At 33.7% G+C, this 21,586-nt stretch overlaps 4 protein-coding genes and 2 non-coding genes across 20 annotated transcripts in view; 1 reads left to right on the plus strand and 5 right to left on the minus strand.

The window, feature by feature from the left end:
• Ca-ma2d (Ca[2+] channel Muscle-specific alpha2/delta subunit) overlaps window positions 1-8,505 on the minus strand; it is a 21,619-nt gene extending 13,114 nt beyond the window's left edge. For 3 of the 6 annotated variants that reach the window (XM_083085142.1, XM_083085141.1, XM_083085140.1), the window contains exons 1-3: window positions 8,049-8,267; window positions 7,555-7,597; window positions 6,901-7,060 (exon numbers count right to left, since the gene is read on the minus strand). The gene's annotated coding sequence lies outside the window, so the exon portion shown is untranslated. Of the gene's footprint in view, window positions 1-6,900; window positions 7,061-7,554; window positions 7,598-8,048; window positions 8,269-8,407 lie in introns of those variants that run through there. The other 3 variants (XM_083085139.1, XM_083085137.1, XM_083085138.1) reach the window with 2 other exon arrangements.
• LOC145963332 (protein rolling stone) overlaps window positions 1-12,746 on the plus strand; it is a 22,811-nt gene extending 10,065 nt beyond the window's left edge. Inside the window, exons 2-4 of one of the 9 annotated variants that reach the window (XM_083085147.1) lie at window positions 1,486-1,978; window positions 10,283-10,409; window positions 10,485-12,746. In XM_083085147.1, the coding sequence (XP_082941273.1) occupies window positions 1,831-1,978; window positions 10,283-10,409; window positions 10,485-11,145 (936 nt within the window). In that variant the 5' untranslated portion in view covers window positions 1,486-1,830 and the 3' untranslated portion in view covers window positions 11,146-12,746. The other 8 variants (XM_083085151.1, XM_083085150.1, XM_083085145.1 and 5 more) reach the window with 8 other exon arrangements.
• On the minus strand, window positions 12,335-16,985 carry LOC145963330 (uncharacterized). Of its 2 annotated transcripts, XM_083085143.1 has the most exons (3): window positions 16,526-16,985; window positions 14,780-16,400; window positions 12,335-14,599 (listed from the first exon to the last, which is right to left on the minus strand). In XM_083085143.1, exons 2-3 carry the CDS (start codon window positions 16,208-16,210, stop codon window positions 13,010-13,012), a joined length of 3,021 nt encoding a protein of 1,006 aa, XP_082941269.1. In that variant the 5' UTR covers window positions 16,211-16,400; window positions 16,526-16,985; the 3' UTR covers window positions 12,335-13,009. The 2 variants fall into 2 exon arrangements, with proteins under 2 accessions (XP_082941269.1, XP_082941270.1); XM_083085144.1 differs by lacking the exon at window positions 16,526-16,985 and having other exon boundaries at window positions 14,780-16,518.
• Window positions 16,986-18,686: 1,701 nt separating this feature from the next.
• On the minus strand, window positions 18,687-18,760 carry Trnai-aau (transfer RNA isoleucine (anticodon AAU)). Its single transcript has one exon. It is a non-coding gene; the product is annotated as a tRNA-Ile (tRNA).
• Window positions 18,761-19,149: 389 nt separating this feature from the next.
• Trnai-aau (transfer RNA isoleucine (anticodon AAU)) lies at window positions 19,150-19,223 on the minus strand. Its single transcript has one exon. It is a non-coding gene; the product is annotated as a tRNA-Ile (tRNA).
• A 338-nt stretch (window positions 19,224-19,561) lies between these two features.
• Window positions 19,562-21,400, minus strand: LOC145962605 (uncharacterized). Its single transcript, XM_083083811.1, has 4 exons — window positions 20,924-21,400; window positions 20,596-20,760; window positions 20,304-20,499; window positions 19,562-20,235 (listed from the first exon to the last, which is right to left on the minus strand). Exons 1-4 carry the CDS (start codon window positions 20,924-20,926, stop codon window positions 19,850-19,852), a joined length of 750 nt encoding a protein of 249 aa, XP_082939937.1. The 5' UTR covers window positions 20,927-21,400; the 3' UTR covers window positions 19,562-19,849.
• Between the last annotated feature and the right edge of the window lie 186 nt (window positions 21,401-21,586).

Below are 21,586 nucleotides of genomic sequence, written 5' to 3' on the forward strand. Positions count from 1 at the left end.
ATCGGAGAGCACAAAAAGAATGCAAATTTAGCTGTATTTATAAATTTAATGAAAATTAAAATTTTTTTATTTATATGTGAAGTTACATGTTAAGTGCTTTAAAATCTATATCTCTAAATTTTTTACGGTTTTGTAAATTTAAAATAAAGAATTTGTTGCTTTTATATTAATATTTTAATAAAAAATATTACCGTAAAATATTAAAATATTAAAAATATTAAAGTAAATTTTTTATTTAATTCTATCTTGTTTTAACATTAAAAGTAACGGGAAAAGTAACGAATCGTTACTTTTGAAGTAACGAAAACGCTAACTAGTTACTTTTAAAAATAAGTAACTAATAACGGTAACGAGTTACTTTTTTTACTCGGTAACGAGTAACGGTAACGAGTTACTTTTAAAAAGTAACTTTCCCATCCCTGTATATACCTATTATAATTGCGGATATGTACATGTATCTTTATACCTAAATTTATTCGAAAGAAAATTTCCTTCAATTTTTTATGTAAAATTTGTTTAATTCTTTGTAATCAGAATACAAAAAGTATTTAATAAATCGAAAATAAAAAATATACTTTATTTCTAAAATACTTCTCTCTCTTTCTCTTTCTTCTCTCTATTGCACACACATATAAAATTAAAAATTTATATCCAACAAACAAAATAATTGACTACATTTGTTTATAATCAAATATTAATAGATGCATTGATTTGAAAAAGTCTCGTTAATTTACTTAATAATGAATTTTGCAACTATTTAAAAACAGTAAAAAGCGACGAGTACCTATGCATTTCTATTGTATTGTAGCATAAATTACCTTTACGTTTGAAAAAATCATTATAGCATTATTGCTGTCGTTATATGGTGGCCTGACAACTCCAACGTCATACATTCGTGCATTGTAGAGGGATAATGCTTGTCACGTGCAAATATTAAAATATTCAACGCTAACCTTACAATAGCTTTTACACAAATGTACACTCGTCCTCAAAAGTGGAAAACATTCTACAATTTTTGTATAAATTTATGTTAATTTGCAGATATAATTATTTTATTAAAGATATTTATTTATAAATATGAAAGTAGATTTGAAATATTTAAAGAAATATACATATTTCACAAATAAAAATTGTTGGAGCAAGTAAAGTTAATTAAATGTCTCTTCGTAATTATAAGGTGCTCTAAATTTTTGAATTGCATATTTAATTGCAAAATGTAATAGAAATATTACATTTCTCCTCTTCCTCTAAATATTTTCAATATTGGATTGTTTGCAATTAGAAACTTGAAGAACATCGTGTTTCGTAGTTCAATTCAAATTACTTTCGTGGATAAGTTTTCAAGTTTAATCGAAGAAAAAGATTTTTACATTATCGTTTTATCGATTTTTTCTCTTAGAGATCTGCTTTCTAAATCGCTAACAAATTCAGTGCGATCGTAAAATGAAAGAAAATGAAAAATATATACATCATTTGTGACTGTAGATTGCGAAATGACGACCAAATTGGCGACCACAGTTCCATTTTGCGGAGAGGAGAAAGAAGAGGAAGACAATGCTCCTTCTTTGCCTAAAAATGACGGATAAATTCGCTCAACCATGCGTGTTCGTGTCGAAAGAAGACCAGAAAGAAAATGAGACTCTTTCGAGCGTGCGACGCAAAGTCAAATGATAAATATTAATTATCGTTAAAAGACATTAAGGAGGACGCTACCGGTTCTCGGTATATATTCACGGACGTGTCGCGTGCGCGTCGCTTATAAGTAGAGTGTCCGTCGTCGGTTTCATCGCGCTCGGCTATCAAATTCGCGAAAGTGATCGGGAAATCGATATGGACTTGAATAATAGTAATAAATGCTGGCAAGTGAGTGGCCGACGACGGCAGGGTTACTCCGAGTGGAAAAATGCAGAGAATCACGAAGAGTTGGATTCATGGTTCATTACCAAAGATCCACTCGATATCATGCTAACTAATTATGGTATTTATAACTTAATATAATTCAATAATTCGAGAATCTTTATAACCGAAGAATCTATCTGAATATGTTATACTATTAATTCATATTCAAACTATCCATTAAAAAAAATTAGATAGGAAATAAAAATTTACAGAGTACATCAAATTTACTAGAGATTATATGCAATAAAAATGCAACTAAAATAAAATAAAATCAATTCTATATGTGTTATTTCCTTTGTATAAATATATATACATACATATATTTTAATTTGTATTAATTTATTTCAATTTAATTTTTATTAAAAGCTCACGTGCATGTAATACAATTATATAATAATAATAAATGTATTGTATTTAACATATGAAGGTCAACTGACTTCCGATAATAATACAACAGTCTACTTCCTACTATCATCAACTATTTTTAAAAGAATTCAACATACTGTTTTACATTTTCCTATATTTATATTTATTTATTTATTTATTGAATGTTTTTGTTATCGATTTTGAAGACAATACCGTATAATTATTTATCAAATAATATATAGTTTTTATGTACAGTAATTACGATAATTCTCACAATGGAGAACTTTTTTGGAATCAGCGAAAAAAATGAAAATAACCCGAGATATTGATACGAACCACGTATTGCCACGGAAGAAAATAATTTTCAATAATTTATTTAACGAAGTGTTATTATACAAAAACTCTGTCATAAATAAAAAATTATATAATTGGCAGCAAGGAAAACGCTTCTAAGATGGACTATTTATTTCAAAAGAACACACACACATCCTGTATAAAAATTATATACAATTTTAAGAGAATTCTTGTGCATATGTTTTATATTCAATAACAAGATGTATTATTGAGATAATTCGAAAACTCATTTAAGTGATTGAAGTAATTATTTTATTGTAATCTGAATATATTATAAATGTCCAGATGTGTGTGTGTGTGTGTATGTGTGTGTGTGTGTATATATATATATATTTATTTATTTATTTATACATTTATAGTTTTATTTTCGCGAGAATTACCGTGTCTATAATATATGTCTATAGTAATTATAGACGCATCTTTAATTCACACTAAAATTGTTCATTTAATCGCCAATGTGAGAAATGAATATAATCGAGTCTATTTAATGTTAAATTTATATATTAAAAAAAGTGAAGTTTGTACATATAAACTCCTATTAAGTGCACTTGAAGTCGTGACAGCTAAGTCAAGCGATAGATACTTTATTTTGCGAAGATGAGCGAGCGCGTTTCTTTCGAGATAAACATCTGACATGTGTGGCAAAGTTTTATCCTTAAATGAATGAGCAAATTTCGATGTACTGAATAATAATATGAGCTACAATAACACGAGTTTCGATCGTTCGATTTAGGCAATCAATCAAAAATCAATACCGAGTTGTTTGTCACAAATTTGGATGTTTGCTCGGTGACGTAAAATCCGAAAAACTGGCAGATATATTAATATGTATTTGGAATGTATTTTGAATGCAATGTTTTGATTTGAAAAATATTGGAGAATTCAGAACAACGTTCAATTTTAAATAATATATGCTTTCTCGAACAGTAATATATAAATTATATATTTATTACTATAATATATAAATTTTATGTAGGAGAAAAAAATTTTAATACAAGTAAAAGATATTGTAATAAAATATACCTTCTCATGATTATAAAAAAATTTATTTATAAATATTTTTAAAGATTAAATTTGATTATGCAAGAACAAGAAATAAAACTTGATTATTGGAAAAATAATTTGATTCAAAATCAATTGTCTTGTACAGTTAGAAAACCAGAGATATATGATTAGATGTAAGAATATATGCATTCTTAACACAAGGAAATTTGAATAGTATATGAATACTTATCGAAATAGCATATGCACAAATTTACATAAATATTGTACATGAATATTGGAAAAACATTGTATTCTTGTAAATAGAAATAACGTATAACTAAATTTATCTTCGACAAAATAAATAGCTCTTAATAATCTATAATAGATTAGAATTCAACCCTATTCCGTGACATACTTGTATGTAAAAGAAAAAGAAATAAGATTTTTTATATCTTTTCTATATATTACATTTGTATTCATGTGTGAAGTATCGAACCAAAAATATTTTTGTTAATTATAGGGAAAAGAATATTACTATTACGAATATTTCCCTAAATAAATAAAATAATATCCTAGGTAGCACATATTCATTTCAAAAACGTTTCACAAATGTCTCTTTGAAACGTTTCATAATCGACTCTTGAAAATGTTTTTAATTGGTTAAAATTTCCACTTGAAAAACGTTTCACAAATGTCTTTTTGAAATGTTTCATAATCGACTCTTAAAAATGTTTTTAATTGATTCAAATTTCCACTTGAAAAACGTCGAGAGATACGTTCCCTTTCTGATAAAAAAAACGTTTAAAATACGTTTTTTCCTTTTATTTATTAAACGTTTGCTTTCTCATGGAATTAATAAAACAATACATTTATACACACTCTCTAAAAATGATTCAGTACATTATTAGTGAAAATAGTGAATAGAGTCACTGATACTGGCAGTTACTCATAATTAATATCCATTTATTTGTAAATAGAAATCAATATAGTTTTCGTAATAATTATATATATATATATATATATATATATATATGTATATATGTATATATAATTTGAAATTAATTTGAAATTACTTAAAAATTAATTTTATAAAACGTATATAAAACGTATATAAACATAACGAATATAAAACATGTGCTACCTGGGTATTATTTATCAGAATTGACCAATCTATAATTTTCATAAATAATTAACTTTTCTGTCAAATTATGTCTCAAAGCAATATTCATCAAAATTTCAATCACGAATCGCTATCCTCCAATCAGCTTTCGCTTCGAATCGTCTGACACGTGTTTATATCGGATAGAGTGGGGATTCCTTGGGAACACATAGGCTGATGTCGATCTGGGAAGGGAAACTCCCCGCACCGGTGTCTATCCCGGGATTGATATTGATCGCGAGCACGCGGTGCCGGTTGCCGGGTAGTTGAAAGCTAAACGTACGTCAAGCAGGAGAGGTCGGCTCGAGTGTTGAGAGGAAAAAAAAAAGAAATGCCTCCCGAGTGCGAGGAAATCGAGATCCGCGGCATGTTGGAAAGGAATGAGTGTGCAATCAACCAAGTCGTCGTGAACAAGTCACCAAAGTTACTCGCGCTATGCGGTGTGTGTTTATTCGGGTTTCTATTCTTTCACATGGTCTTTATTCCTCGATTTTTCTATTAAATTAAAGATCCATCGCGAACTGATTTTTCGAAAGATCCCCGAAACAGTGAAGATGATATCGAGGTAGTTTAATGACGCGCGTCATCCGACAATCCACCCAACGCAAGGGTGGCCCGAGAATCGACTGCATCGAAACTGCAATTCGGAATAAAATCGCGAGATACAATTTTTAGTAGTGCATTATGTATTTATCGTAAACAGCTCGATGTATCGATACTAATTTTATAAACCGCGAATACATTTGATGCATCATAATCATGATTTGCACATATTGTGTCTCCAGTTAAAAAATGGAAAAGTTGCAAGTCCATGCATGCAGGATGTATTAGAGAAAATATTTTACAGTACAAATTACACGAAAAATACCGAAATGTATTTTTACGTATTAAATGTATTATAAATGTATTTTTATGTATTTTAAACGATTACGCGTTTTTTCATACGTCAAATATTATATATTTGAATAATTACAATACTCCTTTTTAAAAAAATATAAAACGTATATAACATTAGCGAATAAAAATATCGCGATTTCTCTTAAATATTCCACGATTACAAAAATTGTATTGTAATTTTTACAATATTTTCAATTTTACAATATTTTCTCCATGTACCGTTGCCTTATTTTGAAAATTATCAAGTTTTTTTCTAAAACTATCACTAAAACTTTGGTTAATATTTTGGACGTAGAAAATACATTAATTTAAAAGCAATTTATGTGCAAATAGAAGTAGTGTTGACTCAACTTGTGCGAAGATTGAAATATTTAAAGACATTTGAAGTCGCAAATATTATTGTTTTCCACGCCATTAATTGCGTGGAAAACAATAAACTAACAAAAATACTATCTGAATAAAAATTTATTAGCTACCTAAAAATGTGATTTTTCGATATAAAATGACAAAAAGATACATATATAATTATGTAGAGCATATCGAGAGACGTATGTGTGTATCTCGAGATATCTATATCACGCTCTCGTGCCCAACTGTCACGAAGTGCGTAATGACATCACACATACGCACTTATAATTAATAAAATTTATAACGGGAAAAATTCACAAGTACCTTAAATTGCCATTTCGGCCAAATTGACAATCGTACATTTTTAAATAATTGCATTATTTTTTATTAATCGACTTCTTCTAATGAGTTTCTCATCTAAAATGTATGTCAACGATAAATTGAAAGAAAAAAAATTTCATTGCGATTGGATGACAATTATTTCTCGGATAGTTTGCAGATATTATTCTTGAATTATTTTTTTTCTGATTGACATTAATATAAGCATGTCAAGTGTCTTTTAATACAAATCATATAAAAAGAAATCGCGAATTATGTAACACTTAGGAAATAAATAGCATGCAATAACGTGTGCAAGTATGAACAGATGAATATTTTTTCTTATCAAAGGCGCGTCATCATATATATTTAAGTTGACATTACTAATTAATGTTATTTTTATCTGCAATTAAAAATCTTAGAGATCTTCTAATAATGGAAACAAATTGGTATTCTTATAACATCGAGAAAAACTGTACGCATTATTTTTCCGATATCAATTTATGCATACAGGTGCCAATGAGTTTACATAAATGAATCCTGACTAGAAATGCGGAAACTATTGCGGATATTACCTGTGTATTTTCTCTTTCTCTCTTTTTCTCTCTCTCTCTCTCTTTCTTTCTCTCGGGTGCACTCTGGGAAGGTTATTAAAAGATCTTTATCTTTTTATTCCATCTCTGTTTCTCTCTTGATCGACGCCTACATCGATGTCTATGACGTCACTTTCGCCTCCTGCGAAAAAGCCGAACAATTATGGTTTATCTTGACGTCAATTTCTGACGTGTTATTCTCTAAAAACTTAATCTTAGAGTTTAGTTCATCATCGATAACGACCGCGAGTACATATGGTATTCCTTGGAACGGCAAAATTTGCGATTTAAAGTTTTAAGATCGTGGAAACATCAAATCGGAAATTGTCGAAAGTATAGCTCGAGTGTCTTGTTTCTGAATTTTTGTTAGAGAAAATTTCTACGTAATCAAAAAAGAAAAAATAAATAAGTAAATAGAAGAACATCTGTGAATTTTATTGGAAATGTAAACTTTACACGATCTTTCGATCGAAAATACGGAAGAATTCGGGGACTCAAACGACGGGGAATATGCACATTAATAAGGTAAATTCGAAATGAACGGTACAGGTGTCTTATTAATTGGAAACGAGAATATAGAGCTAAATTAATCCTGTTTATTGAGGAATCTAGGCCAATCTATCCCCCTCTACTTACACTTTTGTTCTCGATCTTGATTGTTTTTTCTCGTCTCAAAACTCTGTAAAAAAATATATATATGTTAGGAAGAACTAGCCAGAAATTTACGCTTTGTGCGTGACATAAACTTGCGATCTCCAAACGTATAAATTGACGTAATAATTGACTTTGCGATATAGATTTCTTGTTTAATTTCCTACTAAATATTTGTAGATTCCTACTTTCCTCTGAGAAATCAATTGTTACATATTTCGAATTCACGCTATCGCGCGCCAATTGAGTAATAATAGACTATACTACTTAACAGATGAACTTAATCAATTGCTCAGGTTACAATGCGCGACAATCTTCTATCTCCCGTACGGATCGATCGTTAGACTTTCAATAAGAACCATTAGACAAGCTATAAGTGGGCGATAAGAATTTCAACAATAGATTATAAAACTATAAAGTACAATTAAAAAGCCATTTGAAAAATTTTCAAACGCAGCTCGGAACGAGAAGAATTTTACCTAACGATCATCCCGATTCACGTCCATTTTCTTTTCTCTTTCTTTTTACAGTAGATAAAAATAATTTCGCAATCTCGCCATCTTCAGGGCTACCTGCTCATTCCAGCGCTCGGTACCGGTAGCACATAATAGACCAAGATTGTAATAAATTAACGGCGAATTAATATTGGCTGATTGACCGCACTGACGCGACCTCTCGCGCTGCAAGCGCCGGCCAATCCCCCGCTCCCTCTCTATCTCTCTCTCTCTTTCTGTTATCTCTATCTCTCTCTCTGTCTCTCTCTCCCTCCGGCCGGAGTCGTGTGAACCTCAGCATCGCGCGCGGACCAACGGGGGTTAATTAGTTCAAAGTGGTTCACCATCTGCGACGCGACGACGATGTCTGGAGGCCGATCCGCTGGACGACCCGAACACTCGAATACGTGACCGCGCATCGTTCCTCGATAAGATCGTCTCGATGCTCTCCTTCCGCGACTTCTGAAACCACTCCTACTCGCGTGATCGTAGAATACCACGGAATTACCGCGCGCGGTTGTTTTTCTTTTTTTTTTTTTATTATTATTGACGAGATACTCGTCTCTTGTTGTAGTGCGTGGATGAAACTCGATCTGCGAATAATTTTTTTAATTCTGTAAACAAGATTTTGACAGATGTAGGTTGAGAGAGAAATTACGTGAAACTTCCCTATCGACGAATGCTCATTGTTCAAAATCACGTTTAATATTTTTATCTAAAATTTCCTAAAAATTGATAGATTCGAGAAGCTAGATAATTAGAAATTAGATGTTAAATGTAATCTGAATTACTTTCGTGAACAAACAATTCATGGATATTGTATATAAATTATATAATAATATTAAGATGGTACATCGAGAGAATATCGGGATTTGAGATATTTAAATTTTGGCGCCTACATCTGGGCGTGCTCGCACATTCCGCTTATCAGATGCGGCAAATCGGATTGCGTAACATACGCTACAGCTGATGAGTAGAGTTAGGTTAGGTCAGGTTACGGTTAGATATCTTTTCGGATACATATTAGTCGTCTTCCCGTAATTGTCACTCTCAAGAATGGTGCTGTCGTTCACAGGACTACCGTCCTTGAAACGTTTACTGTTGCTCCTTTTGCAATGCTCGTTATGTAAGTCACGTGGGGAATATGCGGCTGAAATATTCTTCAGATTATCGAGATATCATTTTGCGAACGAATGGAATTCGATTGCAAATACGCTCCAATGCATAATAATTATACAATATTTATAAATATTTATAAACAGAAAACGCATGTGTTTCTTTTGATCGAGAAACACGTCCGCACTTCAGAGAGGTAAACCTTAATCTTGGATGAGAAATTGGACCTTTCACAATAATTTAATTCAAGTAATAAAATCAGCATCTCATAATCCTTATTATATATTGAATCGCTCAATTAAAAAGATTTGAGAGGCTTGAAAACTTTCTAAATAAAATTAAACAAATTAAATTTGTTCATAAGATTTGACAAATTAAATATATATATATATATATATATATATATATATATATATATATATATAATAAATAAATCAATAAATATATTTACATCTCTCTCTGGTGAAATTTTTTATGGGGTTCCATTCGAATGCGTCCAGCTTACGGTAACCGGAAATAAGTTGCGTTATACACGTCGTTCATCTGAAAATCGATCATGAATCTTTTCCCCTATCGTGAGCTCGTGAAAAATGAAAAATTTTATTGACAAATACTGAATTTGTCAATAAAATTTTTCATTTTTCACGAGTTCATGCTGGAAGAAGAGATTCATGATAGACTTCCTGAAAGGAAACGAAGGCATGCACGGGTGGCTTTTGGCATATAATTAAATTTATCAAGACATGAATCACTGAATTTATGCTCTGTTCTTCATAGCTTATTACCGCAAACTCTCTTTATTCGTTTTTCAAACTTAAAATTAGTCTTACTTATTTCGTGTCGTAGACGCGGTTCTGTTCTTTTAGCTTCCGCTCTCGATCTCTTTCTAACGCGTGTGTCCCCTCCTTTCACTTGATTACAGTACATTATTTAAAAGAAAGTACGCACTCTTATATCCTTTCTGAATAATAGATTTTATGTTCTTTTCGTTTCTTTTTCTTAATTGTGACGAATTTTAAGGCACATAATCTATAATTTTTTCCTGGAATTGCGAGAATAAAATATAATAGAGTACATTAAGTAATGTGCATTTTTTCTCCCAGGTCGACGTGCAATGGTGAGCAAGTTTTGGTGCCACGAGATCGGGCGCAGGTGGCGTCAGGGCAAACAGGAGCCACCGCAAGCACGCGTGTTGACGGAACCCAAGTGTCAGTCACACGTGGCCACCTGGTACCTATTCTACCGCTGGATCATCTTCCTCGTATGGGCTGGTTTCATAATTTGCTCTGTGTTCGAATTTGGCAGCTATAAGCCGCTATTCCAGTACGAGAAGTGGCCGATCTACTTGACCAACTGGGACGTTTTATTGGGCTTCACCCAGGCGCTGATCGGTGGTATCCTCGTGTCGAAGCGATGGCGATTGCAGAAGATACCCGGTTTCGATCCTTGCGGCCTCAAGTTGAAGTCTACCGAGCGATTGTATTGGTTCCTGTATGTTGTTACGACTAATCTGGCAATTGGTGTGACGTTCTGCTACTGGTTCACTGTATACAATCCGGAAATTCATCAGCTGGATCCGCTCAACATCATGATGCATGTGTGCAATAGCGTGCTGATGCTGGTCGACTTTGTAATCACCAGTATACCGTTCCGTCTGCGAAATTTCTGGTGGTGTCTGTCGATCGCCGTGTTCTACTGTGTATTCACAGCGATCTACTACATCGCCGGTGGACTCGATAAATACGGCTACCATTACATCTACAGAGTCATCGATTGGAAACGACCGGCGCGGACGTTACTCGTTTGTGTCGGTGGTTGCACGTTCATCACAGTGTTGCACTGCGTCAGTTGTATGCTTGCGGATGTCAGGGATCGCGTCTACCGCAAGATTGCCGAGAAACTCGGCAAACCCGCACAGACTAATAACGTTAAACCGCTTCCGGAAAAACAGCCAGAAGTAGTTTAATTAATACAAATTTATATACGATATCTTTGTCCATCCGGTATCTTGTAATCCTGGATGCGGGATATTAGTAGGGCAGATTAATATTCGACAAGGAAAAAGTTCACTTCTGATGCCTTCTTGATGTAGCTACGCTTTCGAGTAACTAGAATTCCCTCGCGAATGATTCTTAAGCTCATCTATCTTGCTAGAAAAACAAGAAAATATTAATAGGATATTAACAGGGTATTTGAGTGATATGATCGGATTAGGTAATTCCTTGCGCGACTCTGTGAACTTTTATTTTAAATTATATTTTTAAGGAGAACGATAGTTATTGTGTGATATCAAATAAGATACGATTCCATAATAACAATATCGTAGAAGCCAGATTAGTGGACGCTCGGTTATATTATAATAACCGTTCAGATTTTCCGCGTGATTAAATTTGCTATTTATATAAAAAGATAAACATCCATGTAAAATATAGAAAATATATGTATTTCCTTTCGCTAAATGTGAACATTTCACTAAGGAAGGCAAGACTATTAATTATGCAAGCATTTTTTGTACATTTAAATTATATGTAAACATTTTATGGTATTTTCGCTATGCATGACATTTGTCTCGCATTTTTTAATTATTATTTTTTAATTGAAAATATTGTATGAACGCATATTTATAAATTGATGAAAATCACCTCGCATCTAGTGCCAATCGCGCCGTTAATTGAATTAATCAAACATTGTATACAATTCAAACGCGAACGCGTTTGCCAGTATTAGCATTAATTACACGAGTTGCAGATCTTTTTTATATTTACAATAATTTGGAAATAATATAGATAATGTAAGTAAAATTAATCTTATCTTAGAAATTTAGAAATTTTAATAGAATAAATTCTCGTATAAATCTAAAGACAATTATAAATGAAATAAATGAAGAATGCATATATGTATATACATTCCAGAATGACATTAGTATACCACATAATATTGATTTAAAACTGTGAAGAGATTTGTGTCTTTAGAATCCAATGTTTGTTCATGTGTTTTAATCACATATCACATGTACGAGTGTGATTAAAATTTATAATTTATCATTATACACTAAAAATCAATAAAATTAAATTGATTACACTGGTTATACATTGGCTAAATGCTTTTTTAAAGCATTTTCGATACGTGTATGGATCAATTTCACGAGTAGAATATGAAAAGATAAAAAATTATTCTTTAATGTGTATGTGTGTAAGTCTATTTTTGTACATTTTATGTCTCTTTTTTCCATTGTTACTATTACAGTTCGCTGTAAATTTTTAGTCATGGTCCTACGATAATTTAATATATAAGTCTGTTTCAGAAAAGATATTAAATTGCATGTTTCAGATAAATCTCACGATATGGTCGTTAAATTGTATATCAAATAATGAGTGCTCTTATGAATATATGTGTAAAAAGATACAGATTAAAAATGAAATGAAAACCGAAAAACAGTAAAGTACTTGTAAACAATATATATAATTTCGAAACACGCGTCGGATAGCAATAACAATAAAATACGCAGGTAATGACTTTTATGGAAAAATATCAACGATTTATTAATAAAATAACGATTTAAAGCGATTATGAGCCGCATAGTACAAATGGATATCAGGCTGAGGCCAGCTCCTAGATCACAGATCGTATTAGAGTCACCATTTTTAAAAAAGCTATGTTTAATATAATGATCACACATCACATAGTTTAGAACGATCGTGTCAATTTTAAGCTACATTTAAAATAACAAGAATCATCATGTCATCCAAAACATACTATAGTCATTCGACCATTCGCTTATCATAAAAATTATTCGATTATCCAAGTCTCACTCACATTTATCACGAAAATCATTCGAGACCGCGCAAATTAACGGCACTCTCAAGCGGACTTGAGTCTAATAATAACACCTGATACTCAGTACCTGCCACATCGTCCTGATAGTACATCGATGGTAGTTCCTCCGTGAGCAACAGACTCTCGCTCAGATCGCTACTCGTGCCCAGCGCAATGTCCGGTGTATTTGTTACTATCGAATCCGTCAGTGTGTTTTTCTTTAGCCTGGACCAATCCGAATATGTTAGATCTGTCCTCGCAGAGCTCTGATCCGTCTTGATCGATAGCATTTCTTTATCAATTTGCTCGGTACACACATCAGTATGTAGCGATTCCGAATTCTTAGTAAGTAAATTGAAAGGAGGCGGTTCCGGTTCCGGTAGACATCGACGATCCACGCTTGATGACGAGGTACCGAGGATAACAGCATCGCACGGTGTCACCATAACCGTCTGTTCTTCCTCGATGGCGATGGGCGAAGTCGAGGGCGACTCATCTACCGTGTATAGAATGTAGTTTGCGTCGGCAACGTCCGAAGGTTTATCCAGCAAATCGTCACAATGTATATTGTGTACCTTCAGTAGGTGCTCGCGTAAGCTCGCCTCGTTTCCAATTAGATAATCGCAATTCTCTATCGGACAATGATACAACCATTCTAGTTGATTCTGAGAATTTTGGGAACGCGCACTGGTGTCACATATCATATCCGGCTTCTCAAGGTCATCTTCCTTCGTGATAGTTTCTATGACACTCGTTAATTCCGTGGATTTTCGCTTCTGTTTGGCGATCGGCTTCACTCGTGAGCAATTAGATTCTTTCGTCTTCACACGTTTCTGATCACCGGAAATGTAATCAAATTCTGTCGGCATATTATCGGCTATGCTTATATCCGTCTTGGCCTGCTGATGCTTTTTAATGTGCACATACAGGCTGCTCTTGGCAGAGAACCGGGCATCGCATACAAAACATTGGAAGAAGCGGCCTTCCTTATGTGTCAACCGATGCTCCTTTAAATGTTCCGATCGCATGAAAGCTTTGCCGCAGTCCGGTGCGTCACACATGAATTTGCGTTCGTTGGTATGTTTCTTTTGGTGGCGCTTAAGCTTACTGGACGATGAAAATGCCCATTTACAATCCTGAAACGTACAATGATAAGGTTTGCAGCCGGTATGAGAGCGCGTGTGAGCCTTGAGTCGACATGGTTTGTCGAAAACTTTGCCGCAGCCCGGCCATGAACACTTAATGTCCACTTCTTTATAGCTGTGAGATCGTTGATGCGATGTCAATGCGTTACTGCTGTAGTAACGTTTACCGCAACCTTCGTGTTGGCAAACATAAGGCGCGTGGCGTTGATCGTGCGATTTCATATGCAGTTCCAGTGCCCGCTTCGTTTGAAATTTCTCACCACAATTCGGTACCTGGCAAACAATCCGGTTTGGACGACTATGCAGTTTCTCGTGACTCCATAGATTATAAACAGTGGTGAAGCGACGGTTGCAACCCTCCACTTGGCACACGTGATCCTTGCGCTTCAGATGCGTCTCCTTGTGTCTCTTTAACTTGAACTCGGAATAAAAGGCCCAAGTGCAGCCTTCGAAGTCGCACTATAAAAATAGCGTGATCGATAAAGATAATTATAAAGAAAAATATGTTGAACAATATTAAGAAATTGTTATGAAAATATTTAATTCGATTTTATTCAAATAATCTTCAAAATTGTATCATTTATATCAGAAGGAAGAGATTAAAGGATAAAGCTAAATATATGATATTTTTCAACGTACCTTAAATGGTCTAACTCCATAATGGGCTAGCAAGTGACCTTTCAAAGTATAAAGTCTGCCAAATTGCCTGTTGCAACCGGCTCGTGGGCAGAGCCATACTTTGTCGTGTTCGGTGACGCTTACAGGTTGTAGACTGTCGTCGGTGATGCCTAGTTCCTCCAACGCATTGGATATGACAATTTCATACGAGCTACTCGGATTATTATCAATATTGTACTCAACGTTACCGTTCCAGATCGCGGCAGAAGTATCTATCTTGGGCAATTTCGGAAAATTGCCCGTTGCCTCGATCAATTCCGAAGTCTTGCCCTGATAGATCTGCTTCTCTGTGCCAGTGTTGATGACGATTTGTGTCGTGTTGGATATTTTATCGGTAGATATGGCAACTACAGCCATTACACCGTCCTGTGAATCCACATCGGTAAAATTCTTTCCATTGATGTGCTTGTCAAACTTCTTTTCCAATCGCTCCGTCATCTGTCGACGCTTTTTAATGATACGAGGTTCAAGTTTCATCCTAGTTTTCGACTTTAATTGTTCTATTATGCTATTTTGAGTATCTGCTTCTATGGAATTTGGAGATGAGTTCTCCTCCATCGGTAATGACTCGATAAAGAGTTCTGAAGAACCTCTCGAACACTGTATCATAGTTTCCTGCTCTGACTTTATATCCTCCATCTTACTCATGGTTCCTAAATTCGCTGGTATTTCATTGAGAGCAACCTGCATAGATTTCTCACAGGATACCTGACTATTCTGCTCTAAAACTTTTATTTTTGGAGTAATTTGTTCAACATCTTGATTCTCTATTTGATTTAGTATCGGTTGATTGCTCGTTGACGGCAGAATCTCACCGGCCACCATCATGTCATCAGATGAGAGGGCTGCCAGCGGATCCAGATGATCCAATTGAAATTCTGGCAGCATGAACTCGTCGACGACCTTCTCGCATGGAGGTTCTAGCAGTCGATTTTCACTCTGCGCCAGATCCTGCAGTATCGGATCATAGCCTGATGACAGATTAAGCTTCTTGGTGTCGGCCAAGTCGATATCGATGGACAAGCCATACGGATCCTTGCTTAGAAAGTAACCATGCGACAGCACCTCCTCGCCCAGATACCGATCCACGCCCTCCACCACTTTGGCTGCATCCAGATCCATGCTCGACGATACCGATGGCTCCGTGTTGCGCATTTTCAGCCATTTCTCAAAGTCGGCTACCGTCTCGACGACGTCGGCGCTCTTGCTGACCGTCGTCTGGTGCCAAGCCTCGTTCTTCCTAACTGTTCTATCCCTCTTACCGTTCCCCTCCGCTTTCGAAGGGGCAAGGAACGTGTCGGAGGACACGCATTCCGTTCCCTCGGAGCCAATCTTCTCTCGACTGCGTCGTCTCGACGTGCAAGCGATGACAGCGGCTCCTCTGCAAGACATTGGTGGTCCACTCGGTGGCCAGCACTGCGGAGGAAGCCCAGGAGCGACAACGACATTCGACAGAGCATTATTTTTTTTCTCACGGTGAGTAGCTTCGCTCCGGGAGCACGGGCGTTGCACGTGCAATTGTCGTTGCGCTTACGAGAGCGCGCTCCATTTTTCTTACCGATCACGTGCTCGACCCTCGTCTCTGTGACAGAACACCAGTCAGTCTTGAGTTACACAGTGCAATCTATCTGCTCAACTCACACCGAGCAATCGTCAACCACCGAGGATCGCGCGATGCGAGCTGACAGAATCAACATAACCTCTTACCGGATACGCCGCTCGACGAGATGGGGGGCAGGGGGGTGGGTTAGGGAGCGGTATGTCGGATCGATGCAGCGGTTATGTTCCGGTCGCCGGACTGGTCCGGTGATCGTGAGATGAGGGAGCGATCGCTTCTTCGCCGCTTGCTCGTAATCGCGAGGACGACAAAAGACGTGCGCTCTTTGTGCGCGACTCGCGAGTCCCTTTTCTTCAGGAAAAATGACGAAATGTGGAAAATGTCAACTTTTTTATCCCGCCGAACGAATTGACGCAACGGCCCGCTCGCAGCTGCCACTCAGTCACCTGGCGGCGAGTATGCTTACTTCTTGACACAAGGTTACCGACACTTCAATGGGACAATGATAATGTAGATTCTCCTGCAGCTGCATTTTTCGCGCGTTATTTTTCTTTTAATTTTTAGTCTTCTTCCTTTTTCTTTCGATGCCTGAATATGTGCTTATACTTATTTTATTCTAAGCGTGCAAAAAAAGAAATATATAAATAATATACAAAATAATTCGTCTTGTTTTCTTATTACAATCTCTCTGGTTTTAAAAAAGATTGGGAAATAATTTAAATGATATGCCGTGAAAAAGAAAAAAAATTCATCTAATTAATTATTAAGTAATTAATTATATTATTTGTTTTATTTTTATTTATCGGATTTTTCAGAATCCGGATTTATTCGTGACGCGCGTTTAAACTTTTTCTCATTCACCAAAGTTTCTAATTGTTCAATTCTCGAGAGTCTTCGTGGTTTTTCTTGTTTTATTGCTGATATTTTTGCCATCGAATTGCAAGCTTCATCCGCGCTTATCTGTGTCGATATTTGAGGCATCGATTTCTCATTATCTTCCAATTTGACGTCTCTTCGAAGTTCGACGATTCTTCGTAAATTCGAAGGCGGTTTCATTTCATCATACGGTCTTCTGGTCATTGTGAACGTTATCGTTTTAGTTTCGCATTTATTAATATTCTACAATCAATGAAACAATAAAATCATTAATACAATAAAAATTAAAAAGTATAAAACATGTCCTCAGAAATCGCATTTAGAAAATATTACTGATTTTCCGATTTCAGGAGGAATAAATTAATTAAAACTCTTTAATACCTCGTCAAAACCATCCAGTATCATCCTATTCAATAATACAGCTCTAGGCACTTTGTACATCGATGATGACTGTGACTTTAAATTTTTCGAATTCCTCGAAGATTTAATTGGTTCGATGTAGATTATGTTTCCGGTCGTCGCCTGATGACGCGAATCGCATAATCGCGGATTCTCCTTGCGACGCGTTTGTCTCTGACGATAAACCAGCCGACAGGGATTTGATAAGGATTTTTTAGGACCAAACACGTATTCCCAAAACGTCAACTTTCGTTCCGGATGGTTTTGCGCCTTGCAATTAATAATCCTTGACCGCTCCTTCGTCGGTGTTTTTCGGAAATTCAGGAAGCGCATTTTTTTTCTTTTTCCTGTCAGGACATTGTAATAATTATGTTAAAAGAGACGAATTCTTCTAGAAATTCTTTACTCTTTTTCTCAAAATTCTTTTTCTTGTATTCTTTTTTCAATTTTGTATCATATTTTATAAATTCCACAAATATTCTATTACTGTTTGTGTGATAAATCTTTTACATAATTTTTTACCATAACGTTCGAAAGCCTTCGACGTGGCCGGTGACGGTTCTTTATTGTCATCATAATGATCCTCGTTAATATTTTTTTTCAAGTACAAGACGGGCCTAGCGCAATGCCATGTTTGTTGTCGCAAGAAGAGGTTATATTTATTCTTCTGAGAATAAATTATGATTAGCAAGTGCTGTATATCTGCACAAATATTAATCGAAATAAAGTCTTACGTCTGGTACGAGCAAACTGAAAATTTGGAATTTAGTCCGGAAAAATGCCATTGAAAAAAGACACGAGTCCTTCAATTACATGCTTAAAATAATATATACCATACCTTTAACAGATATTAAGACAAATGTGCGTTACAATTCACACTGATCACTGACATTAAAGCATTAAACATTAAAGATTTTCAAAATAAATTACACAAGTGTACACATTGAAAAAAATATTTTGCTCTTAATTTTATAAAAATTATTATTTATAAATACTATTATATATTTCTCTTATATTGTATAAGAACAAAAAATTTGGCCCATGGGGGGATCGAACCCGCGACCTTCGCGTTATTAGCACGACGCTCTAACCAACTGAGCTAATGGGCCAGTTGCTTGAGTGGATCAACATTTCGATTGTACTATTAAAACTTTTTTTTTTATTTAACTATAGTTCACCCCATAAAAAGATTTTATTTGAATTTAATATATGCATACATTATATATCTATATTGTAATTATAAACTATTATATATTAATTTCGATGCTAAAATTGAAGCAAGAATAGTCATTTCAATTGGGCAGATACTAAAGGTAATTATTATAAAATATAATTTATTTTAATAACTGCCAGCAAATTGAAATATGACACGATGTATATTAATTTAATCTATATATTTTGTAATTTAAAATAGCTGCCCTTGTTTCATCTTTAATATTGAAATTAGCAATTTAGTGTGATATATGAAGATTGTAGTTATAACAAAGAACAAAAAATATGGCCCATGAGGGGATCGAACCCGCGACCTTCGCGTTATTAGCACGACGCTCTAACCAACTGAGCTAATGGGCCAGTTGCTTAGGCTGCTTAATATTTCGGTCTTAACGTATCTTTTTTATAAAATGTGATAAATATATTTTAAATACAAAGATACGTTTTCAATACAAGATGTAAAATAAATATTCAATGCATATAAAGTATAAATATTTTAAAAAATTATCTATTTTTTGGCAAATTTAAATTTGCCAAAAAATCCCTGATTTTGTTTTTCATCTCTTGTATGATTGATCCTACCTAATTGATACAATTTTTATTATATTGAAATTTCAACATTATTGTAACAAATTTATGCATGTGTTTTCACTCTTTAATATAAATAATTTTTGTAAATGACTGCAATAAAATTTACATTATTTATTTTAATACATATTTATTATCTCTTTTTTAATTTAAGAGAATGATTAGACATATACATATTTGTTAAGAAAATAAATATAAGATAAATTATTTGAATGCAGAAATACTTATAATATTATATTATTAAATATATTATATAATAAATATATATAATATTATATTATTAAATATATTATATAAATTATTATATATATATATATATATATATATATATATATACATACATAGCCCCTGCATATATAAATTATTATACAATAATTAAAGAAAAATCGAAATAAAATTTAAGAGCTTGAAATCTTGAATTTTTTGGCATTTGGTCCATAATCGTAATCTTCTTCAGATTCAGTTAAACTAGTATTGATAGGGTCATTATGTTTACATTGGATAGCTAATTCTAATATTCCATTGTTGTCTTCGCCAGAACAGACATTTACATCTGATTCTATATCGCTTTTCGGAATCTTTGAATGAGATATCTCAATATTTGAATTATCATCAAAATCATCAGTGGAATCAGAAGTGTTGTCAGCAAAAGTTTGAAAGTTTGGCAATACATTAGAATAATATAAGGAATCATTAACCTCGGATTCGCTGTTTGATAAGTCGCTGCATTTTGTAAGAATATTATTCTCACACACATTTGTTACTTCTTTGAATACTTCTGATCCTGAAATTCAATTGCTATCAACAATGCATATATATATGTATATAATATTTTAATTATTATAAACAAACCTGTATCACAGATTTGCGTTTTTGAAGTTTTGTTTTCTGTAATTTTCATACTCTTGGAACTTGGCAGATTAATGTCTGAAACTTGGATATTATTGCGTTTTCCAAACGATGCAACAAGTTGAGAACGAAATTTTATGTAAGATTCTACCTTTTGAAAACATGTTTCACACAAAACTGCATCATCTATCTTCAATATCTGAAAATAAAATCAAAAGCATAATGAGTAAAATTATTATATAAACATTATATATACATATATGTCGCATATAAATTATTATTACATGATACTTACCGTATAGCCAGTAATCAGTTCAATAGCATCTCTCAAAATCATACATTTATCAAATTCCTCATCATTTCCAATATTTCCTTGTGATTTGATCAACAATTTTTCATCGAATATATCTTTGTGATTGTCATTAGATAATTGTTTACAACAGATGCAATAGTAATTAGACTACAATGGGGACAAAATAAATGTACAATTATTCTGTATTTATCTTCAAATTTTTCTTTAGTATTGTTACTTTATTATTATTACTACGATATACTCCTCCTTATAAATTATTATTCATACAACAATCGTATTTTTAACTGAAGAAATTTTTTATTATATTTACCATTTTTTTAGTGCGACAAAAAATTGATAATAGTGATCCAAATACGGATGATATGATGTACCGGTAAATGCCAAACTTGAAAAAATTGTTGACAAGTGTTGACAAACTTTTAATAATGCGTAGAAAGATTAATTCCCAACCTCTCCTCAATTTTAAACGGAATGTCAGTCATGCGTTCTTGCAAGAAAAATACATTACGAAAACAATGACAACTTATATGTCATACGAGAAATGAAAATAAAGACGCTTTATTCATTCAATTACTCCTTCTGCTCTATTTTCTCTTCTTCTCTCTTTAAAACTCTTCTAAATATACACTAATTTCACTTCAAGTTTAGAAAGTACGGATTAAAATAGCGGCATATATGCGTAGTATTGACATCTGTCAAAATAACGCGCTATCTATATTTATTTATGCTAAATAAAAAGAGCCAACTTTACCCGACACAATCAGCAGTGTTTCAGATGGGTTCCTTTTTTCACGCACAACGAAGACATATGTGCGATAAACGCCTCAGTTTTAGCGAGATCTCGCAAAAGGCGTTAAGTAAATTAATTAATTAATATAATTTATGCATGTATTATTTTTTATTTCATGTTTTTCACTAATTTTCCAAATATTTTAAAATAAATTTTAAAAATAATTAAACGGGGGCCATAAAG

Source organism: Camponotus vicinus, unplaced genomic scaffold (genome assembly GCF_025532165.1).
Source record: "Camponotus vicinus isolate PSW18456_S1 unplaced genomic scaffold, iyCamVici1.0 SCAF_12, whole genome shotgun sequence".
NCBI lineage: Eukaryota > Metazoa > Arthropoda > Insecta > Hymenoptera > Formicidae > Camponotus > Camponotus vicinus.

Excerpts from the sequence above, each read along its gene's own strand:
- LOC145963330 (XM_083085143.1), bottom strand. The coding sequence starts at position 16,210 with ATGTCTTGCAGAGGAGCCGCTGTCATCGCTTGCACGTCGAGACGACGC. Across the intron at positions 14,600-14,779 it reads ATGGAGTTAGACCATTTAAG|TGCGACTTCGAAGGCTGCAC; the intron begins GTACGTTGAAAA and ends CTATTTTTATAG.
- LOC145962605 (XM_083083811.1), bottom strand. Across the intron at positions 20,500-20,595 it reads AACTGATTACTGGCTATACG|ATATTGAAGATAGATGATGC; the intron begins GTAAGTATCATG and ends TTTTATTTTCAG. Across the intron at positions 20,236-20,303 it reads AACGCAAATCTGTGATACAG|GATCAGAAGTATTCAAAGAA; the intron begins GTTTGTTTATAA and ends ATTGAATTTCAG.